At 36.4% G+C, this 26,688-nt stretch overlaps 3 protein-coding genes across 3 annotated transcripts; 2 read left to right on the top strand and 1 right to left on the bottom strand.

Moving 5' to 3' along the window:
* Positions 1-3,081: 3,081 nt before the first annotated feature.
* LOC145668388 (U8 snoRNA-decapping enzyme-like) lies at positions 3,082-25,734 on the top strand. The gene is made up of 2 exons (XM_081736176.1): positions 3,082-4,081; positions 25,597-25,734. Exon 1 carries the CDS (start codon positions 3,392-3,394, stop codon positions 4,064-4,066), a length of 675 nt encoding a protein of 224 aa, XP_081592302.1. The 5' UTR covers positions 3,082-3,391; the 3' UTR covers positions 4,067-4,081; positions 25,597-25,734.
* Positions 22,224-22,700, bottom strand: LOC145667696 (protein GVQW3-like). Its single transcript, XM_081735155.1, has one exon. It carries the CDS (start codon positions 22,698-22,700, stop codon positions 22,224-22,226), a length of 477 nt encoding a protein of 158 aa, XP_081591281.1.
* mRpL51 (mitochondrial ribosomal protein L51) lies at positions 25,634-26,107 on the top strand. The gene has a single exon (XM_081735154.1). The coding sequence runs from the start codon at positions 25,634-25,636 to the stop codon at positions 26,105-26,107; it is 474 nt and encodes a 157-aa protein (XP_081591280.1).
* The last annotated feature ends 581 nt before the right edge of the window (positions 26,108-26,688 follow it).

Raw genomic sequence — 26,688 nt, 5'->3', positions numbered from 1 at the left:
GACACAAAATTTTCCCTTTTCTTATCAAATTTTCCCTAGTTCGTTGTGTGTATCCAATTCCTATGCGACAAGTTTTGTGATCATATTAATTTAGCTACATTAAAGGAAGCGCCATTTGTTTTATTTATTTGAAAAAATGAAATGAAATCTTTGAGTTTTACGTCCCACGTTTGCCGGTTAAGCTAAAGGAGACGGTGATGATGATAAATGAATGAAATGGTGGAATGAAAAAAGTGGGAGGAAACGGGAGAATCCCGAGAAAACCCACGAACATGATGTTTGTCCACCACAAAGTCCACACGGTATGAGCTGGGATCGAACCAGGGACCCCTCTACCACTGAGTCACAGCATCCCGTTTTATTTACTTGAGTTTTGCTCTTCTTTTCACTTATTTTTAACAAGGGGTCGATGTGACTTAGGCCGCACCTCCATTGCAACCGAATGCGATTGCGAATGAGAATGCGAATTTCCCTGCACGTGTAGGGGGCGCGGTGGCTCAGTGGTAGAGCGTTCTCCTCCGGTGCTTGGGGTCCCTGGTTCGATCCCGGCTCGCGCCGTGTGGACTTTATGGTGGACAAACACCGTGCTCGTGGGTTTTCTCGGGGTTCTCCCGTTTCCTCCCACTTTCTTCATTCCACCATTTCACTCATCTCTCATCATCACCGTCTCCTTTGGCATAATCGTGGGACGTAAAACTTAAAGATTTCATTTCATTTTTCCCTGCACGTGTAAATAAATTGGAGTGCCTCGACTAGTTCCGACCTGCGAATTGCAAAAACCGACCAAAAGATGCGAATGCGAACGATCCCAACATGCTGGTATTGTTGGTCCGAATTCGTGCGACTGGAGAGTCGTCTGCAGAGAAATTGAGCGCTACGTGAGAGAAGAGAGTTCGTTTTGCGTGAAAGTAGACGACGTTGCGAGGTGCGGAGATAAAAATGAAAATAGATGTTGATGTTTTAATAAATTGTGTTTTTCATAAAGTTCCATTGTGGATCCAAGCTCATCCAGATTACCACAAACGACCGTCGTGAACAAACAATGGGCAGATGTAAGTAAAGAACTTGGAGTGGAAGATATTTATAATTTTCTTTGTTTTCTCTTTAAAATATGAAGATCTAATTAATACACGAACCGCAACTTTTTATTCAATTCATATCTTGGTTCCTCATATCGAATCCTCTTGGTTCCTCAAATAATGATTTTACGAATACATGTAATTATTAACTAATATGTTTGAAATAGCAAAATCGGGTTTTTTTACTCATGGAGAAAATTTTCTTAGAAAGTTGGTTGATTTTTCAATCTCTAATTTTATTTAGTTTATTTATTTTAAAGTGAAAATAGCGGTTACCACAGAAGCATAATAACAACAGAAGCGACATTCACTCTATTTTGCACACAAAGGAAATTAATATATTATTATTATTATTATTATTATTATTATTATTATTATTATTATTATTATTATTATTATTATTATTATTATTATTATTATTATTGCTCTGAAAACTTTAAGATATGAATATTCAAGCAAAGATATTTCACATTGAAGGTTTGAAAGAGATATTACAATTTGATTCGCATTCACAAAACTTCGGATATAGTAGAGGCACGTGAATTCGCAGTTCGCATTCGCGTTCGCAGTCGCATTCTAATGCAATGGAGGCACGACCTTAATGGTAGAGCGTTCATATATTGTGCGTGAGGTCCTTGATTCCATCCCAACTTGTACTAAGTTGACTTTATGGTGGGTAAACACAGTTTTCGTGGATTTTTATGGGGTTCTTTCATTTCCTCCCACTTTCTTCATTCCACCATTGTACTCATTTCTCATCATCACCGTCTCGTTTATCCTAGTTGTCATAAGCATGGACCCCTCTACCACTGATTTTTAACAAAAAATCCTGTAATGTAACTTTAAATACATAGATGTATATTTAAAGCTTTTGAAATTAAAAATAAAAAGAAACAGGCTGAGGTTCAATATACAAATTCACTTTTAAGAAGTGAAATCTAAAAGTGAAAGTAAAAACGGCAAAATACAAAAACCAAATAAAAAACTTATACAGGTAAAAAGCCAAAAACCAGGGGTATTTAAACTAAACAAATAGTAAACAAAGGGTCAGTTATTTGACAGTCAGTAGGTCAGTCAGAACAAGTATAGTTAGTTAACCACTAAAATTGGAAAATCTGGTCAGGATGGACTTCAGCTCATGTAATCAAATTATTTGTTAGTACTTTCATTAATTATACTAAAGAGGCGACACATAAGAAGTTCGATGCATGGAGGGTTTCTTCCATAACAGGCTTAATTTCTTATAAATTATAATTCCTATACTTATTATTTTGTAACTTTCTTTTAGTTCTATATAATAACTTGTTTAAATAATAATTAAAACATATCTGAATTAGTATTTGTTCATTTTTACTGACGACATTAAAACCATTCAATACACAGTCGTTCTGACGCGTGATTAGTACCATACTAAAGAGTTCGAATAACATATATTTCGTGCAGTAGCCAGGCCTTTAGTATTACTCGAATCATACATCAAAACGACTCACCATAAGGATTTCTTCATTCAAAATCCCACGAGATTATATATGTCCCTGGACTAAATAAAATAAACTGTTTCTTCGTTTTGGTTGGCGCCTGTCTCACAATCATACATTACGATATATGTCAAGACAAAATAGCCACTCTAACAATTATTAACGAAAATAGTCGTTTATGCTGAATTGTTCCGTTTAAATTCTCATTTGTCGTATCAAATGGAATAAAATATTGTGCTTTCGGAAGTTAAAGCGAAGAATTTGTGTTACGTTGACTCAAAGCATTACGGAAATTGACTTACAGTTTTCTCATCTTAGGGTATAATTTTAATATCAACCTGGCAACGTTGAAGCAGTATAACAGAGGTGGGTTTTCGTACTATTCTTCATACTCACCAGACCAAACTGTATGATATTAGGTGCAAGGAGTTTGTTGATTTGTTTGGAGTAAACTTTTATATTGAAATGCTTTGAAATTAAAGTTGGAATGACATTAGATAGAAATTGAACGAAAATTGGTAAGAAAATGATCTCATCTTTTTAATTACCGAGGACTGCTCATGATAGAATGCAAGGATGTGGGTAGAATGTTTCTGTCTGTCTTTTTAACATTTAAATTTGTTTTTCAGTAATATTGTAATTTGGCATGAAGGATTTTTGTTTCATTCGTATTTTCGTGCATGTTTAAAACAACATCTAAATAATACTGCAATAGTATTTCTGAACAAAGAAGTGAAGTGTCTATGCCTGTGTGAAACAAGTGAATAACGAATATAGGCTATACATTCCGTTGAGGCAAAGAGAGCATGAGTTGTTTCAAGGTACAGAATTACCATGAATAAGGAAGAAGCGAGCGCTTGCGAAGAGTCAGGTGAAGTTAGTCTTACGTGCACTTGTGAAAGTAAAGTACCTTCCGAGGTTGTCCGTCCAGGTACTGTGAAACTCACTGCTAATGAGAAACTTAAATATAGGGAAGCAGCACACTGTATGATTTTTGCAAAGTGCGATGTGCATGTATATGGAGAGTTTTGCACAAAATGTGTTATCCTAATGCAAGCTAGGTTTGATGGCACTTTGGGGTTTCCTGGAGGAATTATTGAGGATGAAGAAGATATATTGACTGGTCTCAACAGGGAACTAGTAGAAGAAATAAATTTGGATGACAGATTTAGTGTAACGGAAGACTCTTATGTTTTCTCCCATTTTCATGATGATATAAATCTTTGCACACATTTTTATACGATGGAAGTTTCATATGAAGATTTTAAGTGTATTGAGAAGAGAGTTTTGGATGCTCAAGACTATGGAATCGAAGTTTTAGGTACACTACGTGTGCCGCTATACACAATGCGTGATGGCTACCATGGGCTTCCGGCGTTTCTGGACAATAATTTTATTTCGAACAGTAGACACCAGTTGCTTCATGCATTACAACATGTAGGAATCATGTCGGATGAGGAGCTGAAAAATGTCATTTATGCTACGAAAACAATAGTGAAAATCAAATAAGGTCTATTATTGATGGTGAGTAATTATGGCAGTACCCGCGGGCAGGGTTCTAGAACACTGGTTTCCCTCTCCAAGCTATAATATGGAAAACAACGTACCGCCTTCACTCACTATTGCTCGCTTGCCAATACTCTGTGAATTAAATATTGATCTGTGATATAGAGAAGTACCAACCTGGCTATTAACTCATATGGGGGCCTACGTTCTAGAACCTTGCCGTAACCGTGGATCTCAGTGATAATAATTTAAAAGTGTATCATTTACTCCATTTGTGCACTAGACATACGATTTTAAATTTTGCAGTTGCTGCCTATTTTAGAAAACTATACGGAAGGGGTAATAGTTTACAAGACAACCTTTTCATTTTCTGTGCGCGTGGATACTTCTTACTGTTGCACTACGTATAAAAATGGTTTTATTTCATTTAGAAATGGTAATAGAACACACGAGAAACCCAGATCATGTTGTATTCACACTCCAATATGAAGTGTGATAACACCGTGATCTGCGTTTCTTATGTGTTCCATTACCACTTCTACATCAAATAAAATAATTTGATACGTAGTGCAACAGTAAAAAGCATCCACGTGCACGTGACATATGATATGTGTTTCAAATCCCCCACACATACTCATACACTACGTACAAGGGCACATTATATTCTTCGCATACCATATAAAAATACACATTCCTAGAAAAACCTATAAGTACAAGGGCAAATTTCAAGAATGCAATAAAAATAAAGGAGGGTATACCAAGCGAAAACGCGCACACAATAAGTACAAGGGCTATATTATTTTTTAATCAAGAAATATAAAGCACTGTAAAAGTTAATGCGTAGAATGACCTACTCAGCAGCATACAAGTGCTTACCGGGAAAGCGATGATTTTTAATATAACATTCAACACGTTGCAAGTATGAAACCATAGTAAGTGCTATTGAAATTTTCATGATCGCCAAAACCCAATTGTTGTCACTACCCTAGCATATGCGTATACCCACCGTTGCTGATGCGCCTGCCCCCTCGCTCCGGTCGGGCCCCCCTGCTGCACTTCTGCTCTGACTCTTGGATTGCGTTCGTGCTTTTAGTGGCCACCTAGCACAGGCTGGTTTGTGTTTTTGCGCTGGTTTTCCTGTCCCTAATGTGTCGTCATCTAACGTAACTTAATGTAATCGAAGGAAAATACAACGTTTTGATGCTTTTTTTTTTTCTTTCTTCAGTTTTCAAACTGGTCCGGCGGTATGGCACAAATGCCTTAACTAGCATAGAAGACCTCAATGCACCAATATAGAAACACAGATAGAAATCATAGTTTTTAAAAAAACACGTGGTTATATAGCGAGCACACATTCAATTTCCTTTCCCTACAAAAAACAGCGTCTGTAAAACATTTCGAACACAATTTACCTCAGAAAAGGACAGCATGCTCCTCCAAATAAAGGTATTCTGTCTTCTTTTCTCCCTTAATCATTATTTGCACAACAGCATACTCATATGTTCCGTTCCTCAACGTGAAGCATGCCAATAACCAGTACAGCAGCAATCTTCTAGTCGTCTCTTCTTCATACTACTGCCGCCGAAACGCATCGCAAATCGACGTACATTTTATTTTATATTGCTCAGTAATTAAATAAAAGTCGCCTTGTTACCTCCTTTTTAACATCCTAGATAGTCAATGAATAATTCCTAAAAGTATTACGTTTCTGCTCCTTCCCTAAACGAAAAAGTCGACTCGTCACATATTTCCGGTGTGGGTGGTTGAAGGGTCTTTTATCTCCACAGTAGGGTGGTTGAATGGAGACTTTTCTGTGTTTCGTCCTTTCCTGCTTATTGTCTAAAGATAATTACACCAAACAATATACAGTTAGTGCAAAAAATATTCATACACCTACAAAATGGAACAGAAAATTCAGGGCGAGCAGAATAAAGAGAAACGGAAGATGGCAAATAAGCTTATTCAGGCTCTGAAGGAAATAAAAGTGTAACTGATGCTTTTACTGTTGTATATATTTCCTTAGATGCACTAAGTTCTGTGCTCAGTTGTGTATTTAGATACTTAACAAACCAACTCTTTGTATCATGTGTTTCGTGATGTTCTATGAATTTTGTATTGATTTTTACAACTTTTGACTTTTACAACTCCTTTTTACACTTTCCTTGTGGTCGTTGCTTAGGACTGGTGAGCCATATACGAAAACACTAAGAATCTCGTATAAAATTTTGCAGCGAGATAATTACCAATTTAGTTATGTTATTTAGAGTAGAATGTATGTTTATATAACAATTGGTGTATTTTCCATGTGATTTTTTTTATTTCTACCTATAGGATAATTGAAATGTTCCTTTTTCACAGCCTCAAGAAACCTCCTATATTTTTTCATGATTTCATATATTTTTTTTCATTAGTGTTGGAAAGCCTGTAATCAGTTTGAATAAAGAAAGATCTACGAGTCATTAACGAATAAATTCAGTGGATATATTCCCAAGGAACTGATTTCATAGACAGTCCCTTAACCCTTTCCGGATTCCGGCTTTTTTTTTTTTTTTTTTTTTTTTTTTTAAGACTTTCAGTCAAGCAGCTACTGCATCGTCACTGTTTATCCGAGGATTATGGTTCATACCTCATTCTCTTCAGAATAGAGCTGGCTTTCAAATGATACCACTTGCATGCTCATACCGTATACCAGGAGCGCGATAAATGATGTCAAAGGGAAATTTTCGGAGGGATTTTTTTCTCGCACTTTGGTCCCCCCTGGAGCGGCCCTATGTGAACGTAGCCGTCTAAAAAAATTTGATAAATAGTACTTGGTATACTGAATGTGTATGCCAAATTCCAAGTTTCTATCTTGAATAGTAAGGGCGGGAGAAATTTTATCAAGAATTCCCACAATGCCCCTAATTACTCTAATACTATGATCTCAGGGGAAAAAATCCTGAGACATCCCGAATTACCCTAGTGTCATGTTTCGCCCATCATTCTCTTCAGAATAGAACTGCCTTTCAGGCGGTACCATTCACATGTCTCCATCATGTATCTAAGGGGGGAAATTCCCGAAAAAAGGGATTTTTTGGTTTAAATATCCCTTTTTCAACTTTCAGCCCCTCTGGACCCCCTGTTTTAACGCACGGATCTGAAAAAAAGTCTGTTAAATACTACTCGGTGGACTGAATGTTCATGCACAATTTCAATCTTCTAGGTGCAAGAATAAGCCCGCCATAAAATATATATATATATATACCAACATTGCCCCATATTCCCCTATACAGAAGTACAATTTGATAAAAATTCCCTGACACATCCCTAATTACCTTAGGGTCATGTTTCGCACATCATTCTCTTCAGAATAAAACTGGCTTTCAGTCAGTATGACTCACGTGTCTCCATCATGTATATAAGGCGGGAAAATCCCGAAGAAAGGAATTTTTTTGGTCTAAATATGCCGTTTTTCAACTTTTAGCCCCTCTGGATCCCCCCCAGGGAGTAATCTACACCCCCCTAACACCCCTCCAAATCTCTTTACGCACACCCCTGGATGGAAAAGGAATACTCCACCAAATCCAATTATATCAATCGGTATCATATAGGTTATTTATTACATCAAGTTAAAAAAGGTTTAGCGTTTAGGAAAGGAGGCAATATTTTTATTTATTTATTTCACTTCAAAATATGAAGCGACTTCGTTCTCATAAACGGCTTCGAGAACCAATGACCTCATTGTTTCGGGCAGTGTTTTGATCGAAACAATTGACAAAACAGACCGCTGATACCTACTCTTCTGGGCTCCGCGGTCGTTTCCGAGAAAAGATTTTGATGGACAGATGCAGATGACTGAAATTGGCAACGTCTTGAGCGGTCATTCGCCTACCTCCTCCTCATTAAGGAAAAGTGTGACAATATAGTAATAAGCCTATACCAGATTTAGTTGGTAAGTGCTACTCTGCAACAGGCTCGCAACCCTGGGGGGCTAGGGAGGGCCTGGCCTCCTAAATTTTTCATGTTCCCTCCAGACCTCAATACAAAATGAACAATTTAGATATTTGTAAGAGAATTTTTAATGACTTGACCCCTCCTAACATATTCATGGCCCCCCAAAGCTCTGTGGCTGGTTTCGAGCCTGCTCTGCAAGTGGTGGTGTATCAACGGACGGACGTTAGAAGGGTGTAGTCAAAACGCTTTTAGAAATGAAGAGCTCGATCGAAGTAAGAATTATATATATATTTTAGACTGAGTCTAGTTTAATACAGGAACGCATTTGGCGCTAGTTTATTTTTCAAGTTGGTCACTAAAAGTTACCTACTTTTTTTTTTTTAAATTGTCACTAAAAGTTACTTTTTTCAGAGGTAAAGTGACTTCTTCGTGTGATTGATGTTTTGCATTAGCAGTTTTCTAAGAAAAATATAAAAACAAATGGAAAAATGGAAAACCTTGTTACTCATTACTCTTCTGAAAGCTTCAGTACTTGCTGCCACATGTCAAACAGTTTACTTTATTCTGACTTCAATTTTTATTCTTTCTAAAGCACAGTGGACGGTTTGTGGATGCTTAAGCTCTCAAGGTGGGGTTGAGAACCCTTCTGTGTCTATTCTTTCTTCTATCATAATAATCTTTTAGTTTCCTCTCGCAATAGTTAACGCTCCGTTCAACGTTGTGTGTGTGTGTTTGTGTGGCTCATCATGTTCGTATTGTGTTATGCTTCTTCTATGTTCTTCTTAAGAGTAGGTGATGAATTTGAATATTTCACCTTTTTGAGAACTCTATATGCGAAGTTAAATATAATGTCTGGGATGAAGAAATTCAGAAATAGGCCAGAACTGGTTCCACTTACTCAGAAGCTTTTTACATCTGCTAAGTCTACTTACCGTAACTACAAAGCATACTTTGGAAACCTAAGAAAGGAGGAAGCTCAAAAAGAAAGTAAAGAAGAAACAAAACAACAAACGAAGAGAGAGGTGATGGAGAAATTGACAAAGGAAAAAAGGGGCATGATGAGATTTTGGTCATTTTTTCGTGTGCTTTTGGCCATTTTTGGTCACTTTTCAACTATTTACAAGAGACCAGACCACTATGAGCCCTGATATTATTAAAATTAGGGTATATTAAAGAAGACAGAACAGAAAGATACAAAATATTTGTAAATTGAAAAAACTGGATTTCTGGAAAACAACTAAATCAATGAATAATTTTCTTATGAAGATATTCAGAATCAATAACGTAGCCAGAAAGGGGCAGGAACGGAGATTAAGAGATCAAATAACATTACAACAATTAACGTTAACAACAGGGTTAGAATATTAAAATAATGAAATTGGAACTATGTACAGTATTAATTACTATACGAATGTGATTTCAGCATGGAACGAGGAATTTTTTCCCAGTTAATATTTTGGAAAAAAATCACCCACTAAAACTTGCTGGGGGTGAAAAAATTGAAATAATAGCAGAATTTTGCAAAATAATTACAATAATTCGTATGTAATCAATTCACATGTAATTACTGGGTAAAATAGTGTAGGTTAATTCCTAATACATTGAAACCTCTCTTAACGGGCATCTCTCAATAGTAGACATCTTCATAAGAGGACAAACTTTCTTATTCTTGCATACCATAAATATGTGTGGTGTGGTATTATGAGAGAGAACCCTTCCTTTTAGGGACACCTCTCATTTACGGACAAATAATCGGTTCTACCGATGTCCGTTTTGAGAGGTTTCATTGTATTACTTAGTTTAATAATAATAATAAATGCTCAAATGTGTGAACTTACTTTATTGATCCTACCACTGCGATGAGCTGATAGTATTAGTATTATTATTATTAATAATAATAATAATAATAATATTATTATTATTATTATTATTATTGGTAGTAGTAGTAGTAATAGCAGCAGTATTGCAATATTTGCGTAACAAAATATATTGTTTTCTTGTTTCAGTTTGTTTTAAAATTTTGTCACTATTCTGAGAGCACACCCCCCCTTTTATTTTGAACACCCCCCAAGTAAAAAATTCTGGCGTACTTACTGATCCCCCCTGTTTTAACGCAGAGATCTGAAAAAAATCTGATAAATACTACTAGGTACGCTGAATGTACACAATTTCAATCTTCTAGGTACAAAAGTAAGCCCGCCAAAAATATATATATACCGACAATGTACCATATTCCCGTATACAGAGGGATTTTTTAAAAAAAATTCCCTGAGACATCCCTAATTACCCTAGGGTCATGTTTCGCACATCATTCTCTTCAGAATAAAATTGCCTTTCAGACGGTATGACTCACGTGTCTCCATCATGTATATAAGGCGGGAAAATCCCGAAGAATGGGATTTTAACGGTAAAAATATCCCTTTTTTCAACCCTTTGACCCTCTGGTTCCCCCCTTGTTTTAACTCACAAATCTGAAAAAAAATCTGGTAATTACTACTCGTGAATGTTTGTGCAAAATTTCAATCTTCTACGTGCAAAAATAAGCGCGCCAAAAAATATTGATCATAGGCTTAATAAATGAAAAAATATATTTGACATGACGTCATCACCTCCTGTGTCTGGACGCAGGAAGGTGTGAAACCATACGTAATGTCTTCTACAATGCCTCTGGACTTGAAAAAAAAAAAAAAAAAAAAAAAAAAAAAAAAAAAAAAAAAAAACGGACGAAAAAGCTCAAATAGGAGAGTTATAACGCAATGTACCATGAACCACCCGTATGGTACAAATTGTACCATAAAATCCCCAAAGGGTTAAATATTACGAAAGACCAGTTTCTCAGGAATCGAATGTTACAATCCATTGTGACTGCTGCTATTATTTTTTTCGATAAACATTTATTATTGTTTGTTCGAAGTTCTCCAATTTAGAACCATGTCAACTTTACTTAGTATAGTCCTAAATTAATCAGAACTTCAGTTGTGCCACAGAGTAAGTCCAGCATTGCTGCGAGCGGTGCCGGATTCGATTCCCGGTGGGGGCACTCGGTCGAAAAAGTGCAAAAAGCTTTTTTCAAGCCAACTATCCTGAATGAGGTTTTTCAGGGTTTTCCTCATTCACACCAGGCAAATGCCAAATTAAACTAACCTATAGGTCCCAGGCCGCTTTCTTTGTTTCTTCCCTTTCCCCGGATAGTGTGCTAGCCAAGGGACGTCATCCCTCATCCGTGACGGGCTATAAATGGCCATAGATGCCGAAAGCCCAGAAATCTAAATCCTAAGTCTTACGGCAGTTTAGATTAGATATGGTTAGTTTAATTTCTTTTAGGTTTTATAATACTGGATCTACTCTGTGGCACTTAACCCAATTATATATTTGAGAGGTGACAGGAGCAGCCCCCGAGTTTTAGTAGACTGATACATATATTTTAATCACTTGTATGCTAATAAAATACGTGAAACACATCAATGGAGTACCTTGTCCCCAACCAAATCTGAAGTGACGCTGTTAAAGTGTAGACTTGCCTCCCGTACCCCCACAACAATTTGTATTCTAAAACTAAGAGAGATTCCCAAATGTGAGACAGAAGTGCTCAAAATATGGAAAATTTACACACGCACACAGTGGAGTGGTTTTGGATATTATTTCGTCTCTTTTCCTCTATGGGGCGTTTAAATTATACATTACTCTTCTGCATCATCCTCGCTCACACTCAAAACTCCTTCGTGGCTAAGCGGTTACGTACGTGCCTTTGGCGTGGGAGACCCGGTTTCGATTTCCGGCAGGAGCACATGTGCTTCGGATTCCATATTAATCAGTCAATCCCATCTCATGTAGCCTCGCTGCTGAAGGGACGTAAAAATAAAAAAAAAATCTCTAACACACATGCTCATCGTCGCACAGGCGCATTCTGCCGCTCAGAATCATCTGTGCTCTTACACTGACTCGATTAGGTACAATTCGTGCTTTTCAGTGGATACGTAGCATAAGTTGGTGTTTGTGTACTAGTATTTACTGCGTTTGTTCATACGTTTTATTTACACCCATAACGGATCTTTCCTAATCTCACTGTGCACGGAGGATCTTAGGCTCGTAGTAACTATATGAGAGTACCAAGGAATGAGAAATTACATTTTTCAAGCAATTTAAGTAATAATCCTGGTCTGTATATATACGAATAATTTTTCAGACTAAATCCATCAATAATCAGACTGCTTTTTTTTTTTCTCACTCTTCCAATATTAAATTTCCTAAGGTCAAACAGTGACTCATTTATTTCAATGGAGGTAAATTAGTTGGAGAGTACTATATATCATAGGCCCGTAGTCAAACTCCCTCTGCAAAAATTGTTGTGGAAGCACCTCAGGATTCTGAAACACGCATTTTCGGATAGGGCACATACTAGTTCTTAAGTGAAGTCTTGACCCGACTACGATAGCTCCCATAGTTTTGGAGCTATGGACCTTTAGAATTCATTTTTTCATGTTTTCGGCAGCCTATAACGCGTAAACGATGGGATTTTCGCCCTATGGTTATTGGAACTTTTTTTTGTTTGTTTTACTCTCAGGAATCACTTCTCTGCTTTTGTACAACATATATATATATATGATCATATGAATATGATCCGGGCATCATTTGGCTGCAATATGTGTATTCTATTTTTGTTGTAAAAATATAGGTTCACTTCACAGGGCTACATAATGCTGCTTCCTGTTTTTTAAAGGCATTAAAAATTCAGCACTTAACACAAAACTCCATGTGGACACATTTAAAACCAGATGACATCTTCAGGCAGTCTGTAGAATGACAAAATTAGTAGGGCAGTCCAATGAAATCGACCAAGTTCCAGGTCAAAGGTTGCTGGCTATATATATATATATATATATTTTTTTTTTACTACCTAAGATTGTATCACATTTTGGGGGTTGAAAACGGGTATTCATTAATTTTTAGCCGCTCATGTTGTTTGTAGCGGCCACTTTTTATAGGTGCGTGTGCTTATTTTGCACTTCTCAGAGGATTACGTTAAATGCTGTAACTTTTTAGGTTTTAAAGATTGAGTTCAAACTAGAACCATATGAAAGATAATGAAATTGACAACATCCTATGTTGTATGCACATTGAGACATACTTTGTAACGTCGAAGAAAGAAAGAAAGAAAGAAAAAAAAAACACCATTGAGGTTGGAAAACAAGAAATGGCCATTTTGAAACGAAATAAATTAGATTTAACTTCAATTTTTATCTACATAGAGACCAGATAATAGACAACGTCTCAGACAAGTTTCAAATCTGAGAACCTATACTTGATTTTTTTAAAATCTCTAACATTGCGAATTTTTGAAAATCGTGTGCTTTCACCATCAAATATCTCAGGAAGGACACAAATGAAAAATTCGAAATTTGCACAAAATATACGATAGTTATGCAGAACAAGTGAGTAAAATTGCATCACTGAGACTTGAGTAGTTTCTGAGTTATAAGTTGTTGTAATGTGTAATTCGCGATTTTAACAGCTGAACAGATGTATAGGTTTTGTGTTGATAGTATCTCAGGCATACAATTTTTCTGTGTCGTATGAAGTGCAGTCAAACGGCAAGAAATTGTAGACTTGCTGCTTGTAAAAGAATTATCAATGCCAGATCATATCTTAGATTTGTACAATCCGCGGCAAAAAACCTGCAACATGAGGATGTAAGTTTATTGTGAAACTACGCCTAACAGCACAGGGAATGAACATAACATCTAAGTGGAACGAATCACGCCAGGATAAACCTCGGCCTCCTCTCGTGCACACTTATTTGGAGCAAAAGACTTCGTCATTTCACAATAAACTTATATGCTCATGTTGCAGGTTTTTTGCCGCGGATTGTACCTCTGACGCATACACAAATCAAATGTTATGAATACTCACAATCAGATGAATTTACTGATTGCAGTACTTCAGTACTTCCAGAACATAGCATGTTGTCATTTGCATCTAATGATATCGTGGCTTGTATTTACAACGAGAAATGGTGGATTGGGAGAATTGAAGACATCAGTCTGGAAATTAACGATCTTTTCGTTCACTTTTCCTATCCCCATGGTCCAAGAACCTCTTTTAAACTATCTACTAATGACAGTGTGGGTGCCAATCGCTGAGGTTCTCGGGAAACTCACAGCCACAGAGTTCACAAATCCCTTCAGGTTCTACTTTCAATATCAGTGCCAAACCCTATACACAAATTACCTCACTGATGTCTTAGCAGCAGCGCTATAGGGAGAAAAGAATAATAGACGTTTCCTTTTTTGTACAAAATATGATTCATAAATTATGGACACTTTATCTATTTAGCATTACTGTCGTGTTATTTTGACTTTTGCTACGAAGTTTATACCCACTCATAGCGGAAACCTGTAACCTGGTGAAGGTCGATGTGGAAACATAAACAGCACTTCAACTTTACGTAATTCATGATTTATTCATAATATTTCTGCTACCCACCATTGGTTATCATATATATGTAACAAAAGTTCATTTTTGCAGCTTCTTAAATCTACACTTTGAATTGCAGAAGCTCGATTTTGTGGGAAGCATTAAGAAGCAGTGGGGTCCATGGTGACCCGTCACTGATAAAAACTTCACCATTTTTCCAAAACCAAAGCTGACTTCGTCGAATACCAGTTAGCGGTTCCATTTTTTCATTTTTTTATTTAAATTTTATTTCCGGAAATTGTCGAATTCAGTTCCAGGCAACAAAATGAGAGTAATTCCCGGAGTTGGTACTTGCACTGTACTCACGAATTCTTCTGCAGTTTTAATACTGTGTACTTGTTTTTGACTAATTTTATGCCGCGTTGCCATATTCTTTACACCCCCTCCCAATATCGTTGCAGAGACCCTTGCATAGCCATTTTCACTGATTGGGATGCAGCACCATCAGAAATCACTGACATGATTTGGGAAATTGTAGACACTTATTTTTACGTATTCGTACCTTTTTCTATAACCTATATTTTCGATTTTCTTCGAGTATTTTTAGAATCTTGTCTATGGCGATGAGTACATGAGCCGAATCGTGTGTTTTGTCGCTTATTACAACAAACTGTCAGTTGTTTCATAATAATGACTGCCGTAACTACGAAAACAGAAAGTGGCCCAGTTTTTTTTTAACGAAATCATTGTTTTCCCATATGGCACACGTAACACTATTTTCATCAGGATCAATAATTAAAGACCACACTTATTCCTTCCACTCCAGGACATTTAACATATCTTGAAGACAGCTGTCATTTTCTACGGATCATACTACTAAAGAAAACAGGTCACTCATGCCAGCTTCAATACAGGCTGCACCTTTCATTTGTTGCAACGCAGTAGCAGCTAACGTAAAATTTGCAAAATACACATAATACACTTCCTCGCAGGTTGCGGACTGACCTACTTTGGTCGAATACTATAAAATTTCGAGTGACCCATTCTTATGCTGGGATTATTCTGTTTAAACAGTCCGTAAATTTCTTTGGAACGTGTAAGAAAACTTTTCGATTTTTTTTTTTACTTTTGTTCATTTTTCGATCATTGTATTGACATCGCACTTAAGTGGGCCTTTGTCTGGAGCATTCCAAACCATCACTGAGGTAATAGTTCAGGCTTTTTATAGATCATCAGAATTTATTGGATGGCCGTTTCAAGTAAACTTAAAATTTGTGTGTTTCGTAGTCGTAATTTCCATCTTAGATTACTTCCGTTGAAGAAAACGGAGGAATAGGGGGATTCTCATTTTACTATTTCAGAGAGCCTTTTGATCAAAATAATAAAAAGCAGTCCGGAAATCCTTTTATTTTTCATTTAATAAATGTGAACCACAAACGTCATCAAATCGTTGCACTTTTATTGTTTCCAGTGTTGCCAATTGTGACATCAAAGTTAACGAAACTTCGCTAACTTCAAAATGCTCTAGTTAATTCATGTAAAGTTGAACCATCTGACAAAATTTCAGAATTTTAAAATATATTTGGTCTAGGAATTAATTCGTGCGGTTTTTAATAAAAATTGAAGCTTTATTTCAAAAACAAAGTAAATGAATACGTTAACAAAAATATTGTCCATCGCTAGCCACTATTTTCTCCCATCTTTCAGGCAATTTACGGATTCCGTGTCGAAAGAATTCCTCATCTTTTGACGCAATCTAATCAAGATCCATTTTTCGATATTTTCTGAAGAAGTGAACCGCTGTCCAATCAAATCGTTATTCATGCAATCGATCAAGTAGTAGTCAGACGGAGCAGTGTCTGGTGAATATGGCGGGTGGAGTAACACTTTCCATCCGACACTTTCCAAATAGGTTTTGACCGGTTTTGCGACATGTGGTCGAGCGTTATCATCTTGATAAATAAGTTTATTATGCCTGTTATTCCATTCTGGTCGTTTTCAGGCCAGAGCTTGCTTCAAACGCATTAATTGTTGTCGATAGCGGTGTCTATTAATAGTTTCACCAAGTTTCAGAAGTTCATAGTACACCACACGTTTCAAATCCCACCATATATACAGCATAACCTTTGCACAATGAATATCTTGTTTCGGTTGTGAAGGACCTGGTTCACCTTGCTTCACCCAGGCCTTTTTTCGTTTAGGATTCTCGTAATGAATCCACTTCTCATCACCAGTTACAATTCGATGCAAAAATCCCTTCCTTTTCTGTCTTTGAAGCAGCAATTCGCAAACGGTTTTTCTTCTTTCAACGTCTTTCTTTTCAATTCATGTGAAACCCAATAAGACATCTTTTGAATCATTCCTATGGCTTTGAGTCGTTTGGAAACTGTTGTTTGCTCAACTCCAAATGCTTCTGCAAGTTCGCCCTGCGTTTGACACGAATCCTGATCAAGCAATGCTCTCAATTCTTCATCTTCAAATTCTTTTGGCTGTCCAAATTGCTTTTGGTCTTCCAAGCTGAAATCACCACCTTTAAACCGTGCATACCACTTCTGACACGTTCGCTCAGCTAGAGTATGGTCACCAAACACTTCCACTAAAATATGATGACTTGCGGTAGCACTTTTCTTCATGTTAAAGCAATGAAGAATAACTCCCCGCAAAAACACTTTATCAGGCACAAAATGCGCCATTTTCAGTTGAAGAAAAAATGTTGTTGTTTCCGCTTCAAGCAACTGACATATACTAAACAAGATGCTCAATGACAGTAGTTTTCAACGCATGTTTGGATCAACGAAACTATGGGACAATAAGCTAGTTACGCCATCTTTTGTAAAACCGCACGAATTAATTCCTAGACCAAATAGTTTTCGAGAAAATGGCGCCCAAAAATGACACTTTTTGAAAATTTTACAATTTCTCGAATTTTTGCAACGAAACTGTTTGTACACAGAAGCGAAACAATTTTTTTTTTTTTTTCGGAAAGCGGGTAACTGGGTGTTACCGACCGTGAAAACGGAATTTTAAAATTCGAACCGGAAGTGCTCGAAAAAAATTCGCAAACTTCGACTTTTCAGATAAACTGACGTTCATATGTTAATTTATGTACAAAAAGATACGCACGCGCAAACCAAACTACAATAAAATATAGTTTATTTATATCCCTATGTACATACCACAACAAGAATTATAACTCTACCTGTCTCCATAGCTGAATGGTGGGGCTCCGAAGTTGACCATTTTCCGTGTCTTCTACAATTCATAAATTGTACTCTGCGTCTTTGATCCATTATTTGTCAGGAAAATTTTTTTCGACAAAACAAAACAAAATGGGTCTTTTAAAAACATGTCTAGTTGCTATATATATATATATATATATATATATATATATATATAAAAGTTTCAACAATGTCTGAGATGGTGATGGTACATGCTCTGCCTGAATTGAAATGGAAGGCACCTAAAAGAAACTGAACTATCATTACTTTTCCTCTATTTTGCTTTTCACTATCATATATGTTTCTTACATACAAATATTGTTCATTTTTATTATTTCAGGTTCTCATAAAACAGTAAAATAAATGATTTTCATTGATGCCGATGCAAAACTTGTAGATTGCAATACAAATTTAAATTTGTTTAGCAAAGGGCTGCGCAAAAAGAAAAAAAAAAAAAACATATATTGTATATACCAAGAACTTTTATTATTTTACAAAACATCAGTAATAATGTTTTAAATGTGTCAAAGTCAGAATAACTTTAAAAAATTACTTCCTTAATTCGACCTTACCTGAAGTAGCCTCAAAAAATTATTTTGTTAGTTAAAGGTTAATAGTCATTTTATGATTTAATCATCACGGTAGTGTGTGAGAACAGTGAAGTGCAGGACATTATATACCGGTATATATATATATATATATAATATTAGTCCTGTAATTATTCAGCGGTTTCAAAACAACTTATGCTTCTCTGGTGAGCGTTATGGGTGTTTTTACACTGTGGTTTCATACTAAAATATACTGTAATAGATAAATTCGGTCTACTTTTTTAAACGTATTTCCCAAGTTCAGCGCACAATCGTTGAGTTGAATTGTGTTTGTATATCCTTATGCAGCACTAAGGTTTTAAAGAGCCAGACCTACCATTAAGTGGGGCCTTAATGCCGGGGCTTAAATCCGGTTCACGTGCTGCACAGGCCATCATGCAAGAAACTCATGCAAGTATAAACCATTCTCCATCATACTGTAACCTTCAACAGAGCTGGAATACAGGACCACGCCATCGAATCCGGCGCAACACACTGTCGTTTCACCATTTGACAGCTTGGTGTTGTGGTAATTCGCTATCCCTTTATTCCTTGACTAGCTGAAATGCTCATTCTTCGCATGAAGAGAGTAGGGTTATGGAAGATATGTGAAAGGTACAATAACCTGTAGATTCTTTAGGGTGCATATTTAACGTAGAGAAGGAACCGCCTTGCATCCGGTGCTTTTGTATCTGTGCAGCCTGAGCTGGGGACCATGAACGCGAACGTTCCTATCACAAACTGAATGAAATCACTCAGAATTTATGAAGTTTTTAATCCTGTGCTAACATAACATTCCAAGTATCCACAGAGCACTAACATTTAACACGTAACAGTTCGAACTGTGTTCATTCATTTTTAAGGTGCAAAATGTATTCTAGAAAACATTTGTCGTTTTAGTATTTTCACTTCTCACTACTTGTTTGTAGTGCTTACCTTGTAAACACATGGAAAGTTTCGTTAGTATAGAAATAAGAACTTCATAATGTCGTAGTGATTCATTCCAATTTGCTGTAGCAGTGTTTGCGATCATAGTCCCAGTGCGGGCTGAAGTATCAAATATTAAGTTTTGACAGGGATACAAAAGGACCGGATTCAAAGTGAGTCCCTTTTTATTTGAAAAGTAGGCTATATTGGAATCCCTCTGCTTGGGATTCGTATTTCAATCAAAATGAAATGATAAAGACTAAGTGATAACTAATCTTTATCACTCGACCTAAGTGATAACTAAGTTCAGGAATTAGTTTCAAACTATAGCTGTTAATCTTACGAAAAATTAAATCCCCTCTCCCTCTCCCTTTAGATACGCATTCCAATCAAGGTGCTAACTTCAAAAAATAATTTCAGGCTTGAATCGTTTTCCTGTTGTGATGAAACATTGTCAGTTTGGATGTGGAGAATAAAAAATATATCCCCTTAGAGACGGAATTTTTCGAAAATGCTGCGAAACGTGTCTTATTATTATTATTATTTTTTAATGAGTAATTTATATATTATCTTCCGAACTTGAGGGCTCCTGAAATACTCCGTTTGACATAAATTTTGATCCCACTTCCATGCACCCTTAAGGTGTGTATTTTAATCCAAGAACTTGAGAATAACGTAGCTGAGATAGGTATTAGCTGTGTTCAAAAATCCATTTCAAACTGTTGAGGCGTTTTTCCGTAAGGATGTTACAGACAACGTCAATGTGTGTATATATAAACATATGTAGTGATGGAGTGTTCTATGTACTACTTTTATATGAAGAATGGTTAATTGGTTTGGTTTTGGAGTTCTAATGTCCCTTTTCAGCATCGAGGCCATGAGAGACGTGGAGCAGTAATGACTAAGACTTAATTTGAACCACCGTAGTGATTTCATATTTCAAGGCTGCCCACTGGATATCCGGAGAATTAACTTTGAAATTAATGGGAAATCGCTTCTAAACAATAAAGTAAGACTTCGTGAAAATGTTATTACATTCTGAATCATAAAATCCCTAGCTTATTAGCTGTGAAAGGAATACATTACAAACGTTTCACGTAGATACTATGAACAATTATAAACACTACTTCAATGGTAATTCTCTGAAAACACTAGTCCCGTAGTTAATAATCAGTTACAGAGTATGAATGGTTTTTGAAGATCGAATTTCAGACGCTGATTCCTGAATAATCCTTGTATTAACAAGATTTTGGCTTTCCTCTGGGGCCTTATAACTGAAATTAAAAATAAAGAGTAAGAGAACTTCATCAAGGAAATGCTAAAGAATGAACTTACTGAGGAAGAGCAGTGTATCCATACATTGTTCAATTACCACTGTAATTTATTCAAGTGCTAGTTGTGAAGGGGCAAAGTAAAGTTGTTTCTTCTTTTGGAAACAAATAGTTGCCAACTCATGTAAGTGTTTCTATTGTGCCAGTACGCAATATGTTTTTAATTAGTCTCCAGTTTCATTTTGGCATGCTAAAACAGAACATCTGGCTTCAGGTCTTTCGAACTTTTCTTTTTTTAAAAAAAAAATATTGTAGATACAAAAGTATTTGGAGCCAGAAGTGAAGCCGAAATTAGTTTTTGAAAGTTCGTTTATTCTTATAAAAGAAACTAAACTTTCCAGATTAGGGGTGATTAAAATATTGAGTGGGAAGTTGATTAAAAAATAGAATAAATAAAAATATATTGATTACTGGGACAATCAATACCAACATAAGCTGGCATTCTTATGTTTCGAAATAAAAGTTACCTCGCTAGTTTACTTCTTGACGAATAAATATGCATCGATAGATTGGACCAGACACATATTCCACCATTAAACTCTGCAGCATTTCACTTTGCGCTGTGTAACTTGCAGCAAGGTTTGTGTTCCACGAAAAGCAAATTCTGTAAATTGGAAATTGCAAAGCAAAAACTTGCAAAGGCTTTGTTGAAATTTCTGATTTATGTTCCCCATCATCTTAAAACTGAAAAATGTAAAGCAAGAGTTTGCAAAATTATGTCGTATTTTGCAAAGAGAAGTTCACTTTGCGTGAATGACTGAGTAAGAGCCATTGTCATTTACAAAACGTTTCGGGTAGTTAATATAGTTATCTAGTCCGGATGATATTGCGCAAAAAGTCTGTAAAGACGGAATCAGCTTTTACGATGATGTGACTTTAAATACGAGGCCGATATTTAATTGGAAACAGGTAAGTTAGTTTAGCAACATTGTTTTATTGGGTAAAAACAAGTACATATCCATATATATTAATGAAAGCAGGCGGAAACAACCAATTTATTTTACACACCACAATCCTCTGCAGGTGCGAATTAAACAACTTACAAACAGTGAAAAAATTACCTGACTGGACCGGGACTCGAATCCGGGATCCGGCATACCATGCCGATGCGTTAACCACTACGCCACCCAGTCCGCTTTCCAGAACAGCCAAACACTCCTGCATCGATGCTCTCTACTCAGACCACATGGCTTGTACCGCAGCCTAAGCTGCTGTGCTTGGGCAATCCAGTGTCCATACATTGAGAATACCTTTAACGGTTGTGATTTCATATATATTAATGAAAGAAGGAAACAACCTATTTATTTTACACACCACAACCCTCTTAATTCGCACCTACCACAATACTCTTAATTGCCCAAGTACAGCAGCTTAGGCTGTGGTACAAGCCATGTGGTCTGAGTAGAGAGCACCGACTGCGGAGTGGGAGAGTGGCTGTTCTGGGAAGTGGATTGGGTGGCTTAGTGGTTAACGCATCGGCATGGTATGCCGGAGATCCCGGGTTCGAGTCTCGGTCCAGTCAGGTCACTTTTTCACTCTTTGTAAGTACATATCCACTTTATTTTTCAACATAGTCACCATTATTTTCCAAGCACTTTCTGTACCGTGGCACAAGTTTTTTTATATACCCTCTGCATAAAAGTTCGCCGCCTGGGAGTTCAGTTACTTCAACATTACCGTTTTCAATTCATCAGGTTCTTCAAATCGATGAGATGAAAGCCATTTTTTTAGGTGCAGAAAGAGGTGATAGTTACTTGGTTTCGTCACCTGTAACAATGTGGGTAAAAAATCCATCACCCTCTCTGTCGTAGCGATCCAGAAATGCACGTGTTACAGTCAGTCGATTCTGTTTGTGGACGTCTGTCAACGTTTTGGGGACCCATCTGGCACACACTTTCCGATATCCTAATGTTTCTGTAACAATTCGAAACAATGTTGTTGGTGAAACCTCTGGAAATTCGATGTGTAGAGCGGTAATGGTGAAGCGACGATTTTCATTCACTCGCTGCACCAAGTCGTCAGTCTGAATGCTTGGTCTTCCACTCTTCTTTTCGTCGTGGATATTTGTAAGGCCTTCTTTGAATGCACGACACCATTGTCGTACCTTTCCTTCATTCATTACACTGTCGCCGAACACTGCACACAATTCTCTATGAATTTCAGCATGAAGAAATCTAACCACAGAGCGGACCTCGCACCTGGCGGAATTGTGTGTGCGTGCAGCCATTTTAACACGCTCCAGCACACACGAAAACAAATAGATGACTGGCGAAACTATGGTTGTTTGATAGCCAATGGATCAAGTGATGTTACTGCGCAAGCGTGATCCGATCACTAGTGCCAGTCGGTTATAATAAAATATCGACCCTTTCTTTTGAAATGCGCCTCGTAGAAAGAATGTTTTCCATTGACAAGTGAACAAATAGAATTTTTGTTGGAGCAATTTAATTGGCTTTATTTAGAACAAAACTGAGTAAAGGCCTTACAGCAAGACAAGTACTTCTGTGCTTTATGGCCTGGAAATGGTGCTTAGTCAAAGGCAATTGTTTGCACAACAGTGCAAGCACTGATTTTTCGTAGACATATGTCGTAGACAGAGTTGCTCGGCACCCACCTATTCGGAATTAAGATAAATTAAATTGCAATCGCATGTTACTCTTAAGCATGACCTTCAGCAAGTAATGTTTCAGTGCAGCTCACTCACATTTTGATTTCACCTCCCCCAGGACAAAAATTTCGGGAAGAAAGCCTGGGTACATGATGCTGTGAACTCTTTAATATCGTCTTTTATTTAATCAACCACACTGACCCCATTCTGTAACATTCCGGTGGGGCTCATGTGGTTCGGACTCCAAGTTGTGCTGTAGGTTTACTTCTCGTTTATATCCTAGCCTCTAAAAGGAACGCTAAATTCTAATCGGCACACCAACCCTTCTATAACTCAGTTTCAGGACTACTTTCCGGTCATTTATTGCATTATCATTAAAAAGCCCGGTTTAGTTCCTATCCTTATGTAGACACGCCTCTATTTTATTTTTCAATAATATTTATAGCTCCAAACTCCTATTTTGTTTAGGTTTTTTGAATAATAAACTAACTGAAATGTACTTGATTAAACCAAACCAACTTTTCACAAGTCTTTACGTCTTATACTTGAATCACACGCAAACAACCAAATGTCTGCCTTGATTATAGCACCACACATCGTGCTTCGATAAGTAATTGTCATCGTGCAAAGACTTTTTAACTTCGAAGTTTGCAAAATTTGCAAAGTGAAAAGGTACAAAGTCTAATGATGGAATAGGCCCCAGGTGCTCCACAGCTCTTTCAACTTCATGATATTTCTTTGATAGACCTCTCTGCTGGTCTAGTTACTAGCGTGCGAGCATTTGATGCACTGGATCTTAGGTTCAATTCCCGATGGAAGAGCCTTGAAATTTGAATGCATTGTGGTGATCTGGATTTCACTTTGAGCTGTAGATCCGTGTCTCATGTGGTCTCGATGCTTAAAAGGGACACTAAATTCCAATCCAACCAACCATCCGAAAATTTTCATGATTCAGGATTTCCCTTACTCTTCGTATTTTACATGGGTAAGACTACAGGAAAACCGAAAACTTGTAAGTGCATGGACCATTCAGGAACCTGAATTTGAAATAAGCAGTCTTGAACGTGCTCAGTTGTCATAGTTGAGTAGTTTAACGTAAGGCGTAATAATTACTTTAAAAAAAAGTAAGAAACACACAGTATTTTTTACATTCACTCTGTCCTCTGTAGATATAGTGCACGAACATCTGTAATACTTGGTTTATGTTATCTCGGCAGTAAAATTTGTATTTTTTCCATTTCGTAACACATTGTATTATTGAGCTTTCTTAAATGAGTGTTTGGGCTGTATAATGTACTTAAAACGTTATAACTTGAGTGTATAAAGTATACTTAAAGCTTTTTAGTGGTATTAACTTACACTATTTTCTTATTGTGCAAGAAACCCACTTTATTTTCTTCCTAGTTCACCTAAATAAGTCACTGCTTTTAACACTAAAAATGCAGTATTATTTACAAGACCTTTTCATTGAACTGTTTTGTTTTGTCATTGTTCATTAGCTCTTTCACTTTTATTAGGAACGAAATCATCCCATTTATTTACACTCGGACATGTTTTCTGTGCTTGCTTTTCAGAAAATTTTAGTTGCCAATTCATATGTAGAAATTATTTTACCTTTGATCATCTTTTTGTAATGTGTAATGTATATACTTTCTGTAATGAAATTATATAAGGAGATCAACTCCAAAAGAGCCTAAGTCAAAAAAGTAAAGTTTTCAGGAAAAGAATTTTTTTTTTTTTTGTTTTAGTTTCCATCATTCTATATCTGTGAAAGAAAAGTAATCTACATAAAAGAAAATGTAATTGCCTACTTTTCGTAAGATAACGGTGAAATTATCATTTATACCAAGAGTTTTATGTGTTTGTAGGCATGAGTCAGAGAATACTGTTAACTAAGGACACTTTGGAAAACAATGCTGTTTTCTTTTGCTTACAATTAATTTGACTTACGGAGTTTTGGCATGAAACCCTGTTCAATGTACGGAGATGCTGAAATAGAACTTAATAGAATCAATATTTCAAAATTGACAGAACTTGACTTAGGCTCTTTTGGAATCCACCCCTTCATATGATAGTTATAAATTAAATGTTTTTTAAATGTAATTAGTGATCATAGAATCCCATTTTCTGTCTCTAAGTTCCCTATTTTTGTGTTGAGTCTTGGTGTTTTGCCGTAAGTAAAAAATTTCAAATACATTTTCTTCTATTAGCAACGGAGAATAGTGCAAAACTAATATTTAGAGTATTATATATGGGATTCCTGTAGATGTTTAGAAAGGTTATGGACTGCTGCGTTTTCTTCTTTTGATACTTGTACCATTATTTCTTCTAATCATACCAATGTATATATTTTCAGTCGCACGTGATTTCATAAACCTCGTGTAGTAGATTTAGTAGTTACAGAAAATACTTTGTAGAGGAGACTTCATTGAGTGAGATTTACGATGTTATTTATTATTTAATATGCATACACTGAAGTACTTCAGTTACTTATTGAAATTTTGTTTCATTTCAGGTGTTCCTAATGAAAGTTTAGTAAGATATTATACATTATGTCTTCGTGGATATCAGCGTTGTCGCAAAATCTTCAGCGATTTTGGTTGCCACAGGTAACTAGTGTTCGTTACCGTTACTATGCGGATAAAGTGAAAAAAGGACCTTTGGTTCGGCGTTATGGTTATGAAGACACTCTTTTCAAGGGTGGCTTACTGCCACATGTTCATGGACCTAAACTACCTATGCCCGAATATCGGCCGAAAAACGCTTGGTCAGAGAAGAGAGCGTTGTTCGGGCAAAATGATTATATTGACATACTTGGGAACGATAACTTACATCCGACAAGAATCCTGTACAATGTGCCTGCGTGGTTGCGTGGTGTAAGTGGGAATGAGTATCAGGTTCTTCTGAGAAAGAGAAAGATGCTTTCTCAGCATCTAATGCACATTAAAAGACCCAGCAAGTGGAGAGATTTAAACAAAAGGATCAAATATCTGTACAGATTTTTGAATAGAAAAACCAAAACCTAAGACTGTAGAGAGAGTAGTGATTTGATATTGTTGTGTAAAGTGTGGAGTAAAAATGGGAAAGTTATGAAAAACTCGCTGTAATATACATAATAAAATATATTAGATACAAAGTTTAACAATAATCACTGTGTTGAAAGATGCACGACTGCATTTATAATAATGGTTGAATTAACAAAATCCTATCCCTATTACAGTGGACGGTCTTTTACGCCCTTTTGTTTTCCATAACGTTTGCTCTGTGCGTCCTACATATTGAATTCGTGTGAGTACTTCCTAAATTAAATTACATGCCTCAATGTAAACGAAAAAAAAAAAAAAAAAGACGACGACGACGTATGGTAATAAAAGTTCATCCTCTTCCACCTTTCCAGGATGGGGTTTCCAAAATTCATTCTAATAAATAAGGTATTCCTTTTAAATGAATATTAGTTTGTTTTTATTATGTAAAGAAAAGATTATATATATATAAAATCATTAGTTAGATACAAAGTGATACTTTAGCAAGAATGTATGTTGAATGAAGTTTCTTTCCAAAGGCGCACGCGCTAGTCATTAGACCAGCGGGAGAACGAATGTGTTGA

The sequence above is a fragment of the Thermobia domestica genome, chromosome 13, assembly GCF_964235325.1.
Source record: "Thermobia domestica chromosome 13, izTheDome1.hap1.1, whole genome shotgun sequence".
Classification (NCBI taxonomy): Eukaryota; Metazoa; Arthropoda; class Insecta; order Zygentoma; family Lepismatidae; genus Thermobia; species Thermobia domestica.
Note: the sequence above shows the minus strand (reverse complement) of the source record. Positions and strands in the feature narration are given on the sequence as shown.

Excerpts from the sequence above, each read along its gene's own strand:
- LOC145667696 (XM_081735155.1), bottom strand. The coding sequence starts at position 22,700 with ATGGCTGCACGCACACACAATTCCGCCAGGTGCGAGGTCCGCTCTGTG.
- mRpL51 (XM_081735154.1), top strand. The coding sequence starts at position 25,634 with ATGTCTTCGTGGATATCAGCGTTGTCGCAAAATCTTCAGCGATTTTGG.
- LOC145668388 (XM_081736176.1), top strand. The coding sequence starts at position 3,392 with ATGAATAAGGAAGAAGCGAGCGCTTGCGAAGAGTCAGGTGAAGTTAGT.